This window comes from Panicum virgatum, chromosome 3K (assembly GCF_016808335.1).
Source record: "Panicum virgatum strain AP13 chromosome 3K, P.virgatum_v5, whole genome shotgun sequence".
NCBI classification, from domain to species: Eukaryota; Viridiplantae; Streptophyta; class Magnoliopsida; order Poales; family Poaceae; genus Panicum; species Panicum virgatum.
The window spans coordinates 41091819-41098930 of NC_053138.1; the positions used below are offsets into that span (position 1 = coordinate 41091819).

Consider the following 7112-nt stretch of genomic DNA (forward strand, 5'->3'; position numbering starts at 1 on the left):
GACCAGAGGTATCCAGTGGATGGTGTCACCATGCCGACACCGTGCGAACTTCATGTGCAAGCAAGAAATATATCCATTCATGTCGCATATGGGTCAGCCCTGCCCCTGAATCCTTCTACTACAATTCATGGAAGGCCGATACCCCCTGGCTACACCTCCGTCACAGTCGAGCAGATAGTTGGAAACAATGAGGATCTTGAGCTCGACTTCGTTGGAGGGGATGGAGAGATGACATTGGGAGACGCACTGCACGGGGTCGTTCTATGGCGCAAGGCTGACATCAAACTTACTGCAAGCACAACGGCTCCCGTGCAGACCGATCGCCCGTCTCCGCGGCCTCCCTCACCGCCGTCCCCACAACCACCTCCTTCACCACTGTCTCCGCCGGCGCAAAGGGCCACGAGTACTCCAACTCCTCCTGCACCAGAAAAAGAAAAGAAAAAGACAGCATCCCTCCTAGTGGCTGGACCCTCAAAGAAGAAGCAGAAAACAGTCGAAAGAAAATTAACCTATGAGAAAACCGCTGAGGAGTTGGAAAAGGAGACTACTCGATATATAAAAGGACAATTGAAGCCTAAAGTCCCCCCGCCGAGGGAAAAGGTACCTCTAGAACTAGGGAAAAAGCTTCTCGCAAACCTAGACAACCCACCAAAACCGAAAAGCTTACCCTCGAACTATGATCGTACTCTGACAAAAGCACACAATGTGAGAAATCTAAAGAAAAAAATGTCGCACACAACAAAAAGAACTTGAGCCCCTCCGGGTGCCAGGGTTGCCACTCCTACAGGCAGACCTACAGGCCGCTATATTTCTTTCTGAAACTGGATTAACGCTAGAGGAGGCAACGGGGAAAGTGGAGGCGGAAATCCCTGTCGCTCCCGTTCTTACTCCATTCCAGCATGGAAAACTTTTTGTCACTGAGGAAGAGGAGAAAATTCTAGGCACGCAAATGTTCAATTTGCATAGATGGTACCTGCGAATGTCGAATGATGAAGGGAAAATGTTTGGAGTCAAGTATCGTGACCATGATTTCTTCCGCGGGGAGGACGACTTCTGGGTGTACTTCGAAAATTTATATCACAATTACCACGACAAGCCCTCGACGCCTCTATCATCACCATTTGGGTTTTGTAAGTATCACTTACCTCTACATTAATACTTTTTGTTAACAAGAACATAATTATATGTGTGCATTATAAAATTTCTATTGTATCATTTAGACACGAGACCCAAAGAAGCCGAAAACATAGATGGCACCATCAGATCGGCTTCATGTCTCCTTTGCTAGTCAACCAGAAAGTGCTCAACAAAAATTACAAGGAAACGTGCCAAAACATGTACTATTCGTTGACTAGGCAAAATTACAAATCCTATATATTCATACCATACAACTTTGGGTAAGTCTTGGTCGACTCAATCCTCTGTTATATTACTAAATAAATACTAAGTCGTCTAATGCATGTATGTATATATCCTATCTATATCTGCAGTTATCATTGGATTTTACTCATACTTTCGGTAGAGACCGGCAATCTAATAGTCTTTGACTCAATGAGAAATCCAAAGTCTGCAATCCAACATATCCTAGACCCCTTACAGGTAAGTTCAGTTTGCACAATCAAATCCTTTTTCTGTTAATAACAATTCCTGAATATCAAACTTAACTTTGAGCACAGGGTTTGGAAAAAATTTGTGAGAAATAACAAAGGACGTGGTCAATGGAGGTCCGAACTGAATGTTAACATGGATTATCCGGTATGTTGATTCATAAAGATTTGTCTAGTTAAGTATATAATCCCAAATTATTCTAAATTGAGTAATTTATTTGTTTCTCCTTAAGTGTGCGAGACAACAACAAGGAACTGATTAGTGCGGGTACTACGTATGCGACTACTTGCACATCATGACTCCATGCGGGAAGGCTACTGATGAAGACACGAGAGTACGTCCAAACCGTTCACTAGTATATTTTCATAATTGTACTAACGCACATGATGTTAATCCTTTTTTCCTAAATGATAGATGTCTCAAATAGGGGATGAATGTTACTCTACTGATCGGATCAACGCCGTGTGCGAGCAGCTCGCCGGATTCATTTTGAACGAGATCTTGGATCCTAGAGGCGAGTTCTACCACGACGGTCACATCCATAGAGGACTTCCATCGACCTCCTGAGGGGACCAGTAGTTGGAATACAAACATGACTTGTACATTTGTAAATATTTTTAAATGTTATGCCTTGATGTTTGTAAATTTGTAAATATATTAGTTCATCTAATTAGCTTAATTATATGCTCGCATTTCACTTTTAGTTAGTTTCAAACATTTTCTGAAAACGAACACGAACGACCAATGAACGTATAGTACTGTTGAGCTTGAGTGCGTTTAGCAATTATAAAAGAATAAACAGTAATAAATATAACAAACAAAATTGAATTTGAGAAAAAAAAAGAAAAGGTCATTGGTACCGGTTGGAAAAACCAACCGGTACCAAAGGGGCTGCCACCTTGTGTCAGTGTGGCAGTCTCTTTGGTACCGGTTGGACTTTCCAACCGGTACCAATGGGTGCCTAAGGCACCGGGTTAAATACCCGGTGTTTTAGACCCAAGCCAATGATCTCGGTTGCGGAGTACCGATTGGGAAACCGGTACCTTAGGCCCTTCTCAGCCGGTGCTGAAAATCTATTTTCTAGTAGTGTAGGGGTCTAAGCGCTATTTACAGGCGACAGTTGGGGGTAGGAGGGGCCGGGCACTGCTAGGGTGAGGCAATGTGGCCGTTGGGCGGTCGTGGTGATGACCGAGCGAGGTGGACGACCACTGGGTGAGGCGGCTGTGTGCCGTGGTTGGTCGGGCGGCCGTGGCAAGCATGCCCGCGTATTGTCGCGCCGGGGACGGTGATTCGGTGCGGAAGATACTAAAGTGGGGAGTGCGGATTGTGCACCCAGGGATTGGGCGGCTGCAGCAGCTCCTGTTTGCCGGAGAGCTCGGCTGCAGATAGGCTTGTCCACGCGCGCGCCCGGGAATCCCACGGTGGGCGTGGGGGACACGCTGCACGCAGCGTGGGGCGGTCAGTGGAGCGAGTGCGCAGCCGTTGGGGTGCCGGGGCAGTGGACAGATGCCACGTGGGGGAGGGGCAGGGCTCACCGGCCAGGTGGCCGCGGCGCCCTCCTCGCGGGAGAGGAACAGGGGAGGAGAGAGAGAAAGAGAGAGAAGGGTGTGACTTGGGTTGAAATTTGAATTTTTCTCCAAATTTTTCATTAGGATTCGAAAGTCTCTATAAACTAAAGTTGTTCAAAATTGAATCCCTTACAACTTTTGTTTAATGCAAAAATTCATTTGGGCTTTAGTTTGAGAGTTAAATTTAAACTCTTGTGAAAATTTAAAGTGGCCCTATTCAAAATTCAAATTTGTCTCAAACTTTTGTGTAGCAACTTGAAAAACCGTGAAGATGAAAATTGGTCATCATTTAAAACTCTACCACTTTTATTTTAGGAAGAAGTTTATTTGAGCCAAGATTAATTTATTATTTTCAAAGCATGTTTCTTTTGATTTGAATTTATTCATCATTTCATGTGTTGTCTTTTAATTTGAATTCGGTTATCTTTGCAAATCTATAAAACACCATCTATGAAGCGTGTTGATGCATTTTATTCGTCACGTCCTGACGAGTGTGAAGAAACAATATATTAGCACCCTATAAAAGATGCATTTTGCTTACAAGCACACGCACCTATACTCATACACGTCATTTGTTTAAATTTCTCTTAGTCATTATGCATGATGACATGCTTAAGATTTCTTGCTTAGTATTTTAAACACCTAGGGTGTTACACTCGCTGGCTCTTCTCTTTGGCGTCCACTAAGAAGAAGGGTGAGCGGTATCTTTGAGCTGTTGCCGTCGTGAAACTTGCACGAGGGACGTCAATAAGGTTTCTGGGCAGTGCAACTGCGCAACCGCTCGAGTTCGATCGACTACGTTCTGCGCTGCCTCAACTATGATCTGCATTGCGTCGCTTCTTCTTGAGGATGGAGCGCTGATCAATAAGTTTAATGGAATTTAAGTAGTTAACATGAGTTTGATTCAGCTCTTTTTTCTATGTCATGCTTTCCAATATGAAAAACGTAGCAGTAGCATTGTTTTGTGCAATATGCTTCAAATTAAAATCTGGTCGGTGCTCAAAAAAAAATCCGGTCGATTTAAGGGCATATTTGCAACAGGATTCTAAAGGTTGAACCAAAATCTGACCTTTTTGGATTAGCTATAGCCTTTAAAAGCTAAATTTCACAATCCTGTTGGATCAAATAGGCTTTTGGGCACTCCAAATAAACAAAGGTATGCTGACCCTACACCTCCATCCATGTACGCGTCTACCTGATTACGTTAGTTACACGATGTTAATTTTGCAGCGTATTTTATCTGCTTGATACGTTGATAGCATAGATCATCCAGCACGGAAGCTGGTGTCCGTTCCCCTATTGCTGGGGCCCGGCGTATCGACGTCCACCGCTATTTCGGCCACCTCCTCGACGAGGTCGTAGTGCTTCGCCGTGGGATCGTACTGTTTCATCACAAGCACGGATGCTACAGTCGAGAACTCCGGTAGCGCCAGGTAACTACCCACCGGCCCGAGCTCCGGGCAGTCGTCCGTGCTCCGGTCAGCCAGCGGCGTGCACGGTGCGCCCTGCCCGACCAGGAACAGGTTGCACCGCCCTGCTTCCTTGAAGGCCTCGATGACCTCCGCCTTCCCTCCCACTTGTTTCTCCTTGTACTGTACGGACTCGTTCCCGTTGGCCACATTGGTCCGGAAGTCTTCAAGGAACGCGTTGTCGGTGGCGCGGTCCCCGGCGTCGGTCTGCGGCGAGAAGCGTAGCACGTGGAGTGCGATGCCTGGGTGCTCGACCATGCGCATGCCGTAGGCCAGGGCCTCGCGGTCATCGCGGCCTCCGAAGAAGATGACGACGATAGTGTAGGACACGTCGCTGGCAGCCACCTGAGCGGCGCCGCCGAGGCCACGGTCGACGAGGATGCCGACGGAGCATGGCGCGTGGTGGAGCACGCGCTGGTTGATGTGCTGGTACTGGTCGCCCAGTGACTCCATGTGGCCGTCCATCTGGTGGAGCTTGTGGAAGGGGAGCACGATGAGCGCGGCTCGCTTCTGGTGCGCGCTGGTGACGATGTCCTCGTGGATGGTGTGCAGGTCGGAGATGGCCGTCATGGCACGGATCGACACGCGGCTTAGCTGCTGGTACGTCTCGAAGGCGATGACGAGCTGGTCGACGTCCCCATCGCCGTTGCACCGCCTGTTCCAGAACGGCATGCCGTTGCGCCGCGCTTTGTGCACCATGGAGATAGCGGACGACCGCTCGGAGAGCTCCACGAGGTGCATGGCGTAGACGGTGATGCCACGCTTTCGTTTGCCGCGCGACGACTCCATCAGGTTGATGATGGTGGGGATGTTGCGCGTGCTGTGGAAGCACGCCATCATCCGGAATTCGTCGTTGGAGTTCGCACGCTCAACGGCTCGGTTCTTGTACGGCGGGCCCCGCCACGCCGGCTTGTAGATGGCCATGACCACCGGCGTTGTGATGAAGGTTGTGATGAGCGCCATGAGCACGAGGATGGCGAAGGTCTCGTCATTGAGGACATGCCGGTCTTTGCCGATGTTGAGGACGATGAGCTCTACCAGCCCCTTGGTGTTCATAAGGAACCCGAGCGTGATCGCCTCACGGAACGGCACGCGCACGACCAGCGACGCAATCAGCGTGCCGCCGATCTTGCCGATGCACGCGGTCCCGACGACGAGCACGAGGAGTGCCCACGACTCGCGGCCCTTGATTGTCATTACGTTCGTCTTGAGGCCGCTGGACACGAAGTAGAGCGGCAGGAACAGGCCAGAGATGAGGTCCTCCACCTTCTCCAGGAGGACCCCGGCGAAGGGCCCTTCCTTGGGCACGATGATGCCGACAATGAACGCGCCGAAGAGCGCGTGGATGCCAATGGTGTCCGTGGCGAACCCGGCAGCAAGCACGATGGCCAGAGTCGCACAGATGTAGAGCTCCTTCACCGGCTCTCCCTCGGGGGATCGCCGTGCCATCCAATTGAGAACAGGCCGGAGGAAGACGAAGGCCGCGAGGACGAAGCCGGCCCCCGTCAGCAGCACCCATAAGGAGACAAGTGGCGAGCCGCTGCCGGACAAGGCAATGGCGAGGGCCAGAAGTATCCACGCGACGACGTCGTTGACGGCAGCGGCCGACATGGCCATGCGGCCAAGGTCGGTGGTGAGTAGCTTGAGCTCGGCGAGAATGCGCGCCAGCACGGGGAACGCTGTGATGGAAAGCGCGACGCCCATGAAGACGAGGAACGGCCCCGTGGGGACGCCGCGAGCGACGGTTTGCTGGAGGACGTAGGAGGTGCCGATGCCCATGATGAAAGGCAGGGAGATCCCGGCGACGGCGATGACGAGGGCCGACGTCCCGGTGCGGCGGATGGCGCGGAGGTCGAGCTCCAGGCCGACGAGGAAGAGGAAGTAGAGGAGACCGATGTTGGCGAGGGTGTCGAGCACCGTCAGGCTGTGCTTGGGGAACACCGTGTTCAGGAACACCGTGCTGCGGCCCAGCGCGGACGGGCCAAGTAGAATGCCACCCTGATCGCAGAACGAAATCATCAACCAAGCGAAGCTATAACAGAAAGCATATCCAGTGGCGGCTAGAACAACTCACGATGATCTCGGCAATAACGCGCGGTTGCCGAAGCGGACGGAGCATGAAGGCGAGCACGCGGGTGAGCACGATGACAATGCATATCTGCAGGATGGCGAGCGGAAGCGCCGAGTTCAGCGGGTTCTCTCCCTGGAAAACGCCGTCCGACGTTGCCTTCATGGGCTTCAGGGCCCCGGCGGTCTCGTCGGCCATTGTCTCCGGCGGCCGCGTAAGCTACGGTCCCTTCCTCCCCTCCTTCCCTCCCCACCTGTCTTCTGGCCTACCACCACGGGGGGAAGGACGAAGGAGCGATGGCGAGGGGAGAATGTAGATGGTGGGCTGCAGGGTGGTATTCCGCATGCCAGCATGCTAGTATTTTTAGGCACAGGGACAGACGGCACTCAGCTAGCAGAC

The 7112-nt window shown here is 51.1% G+C and overlaps 1 protein-coding gene across 1 annotated transcript; it reads right to left on the reverse strand.

Annotated features, from left to right (window-relative positions):
- Nucleotides 1-4441: 4441 nt before the first annotated feature.
- LOC120701458 (cation/H(+) antiporter 19-like) lies at nt 4442-6911 on the reverse strand. Its single transcript, XM_039985495.1, has 2 exons — nt 6720-6911; nt 4442-6643 (listed from the first exon to the last, which is right to left on the reverse strand). Exons 1-2 carry the CDS (start codon nt 6909-6911, stop codon nt 4442-4444), a joined length of 2394 nt encoding a protein of 797 aa, XP_039841429.1.
- Nucleotides 6912-7112: the final 201 nt, after the last annotated feature.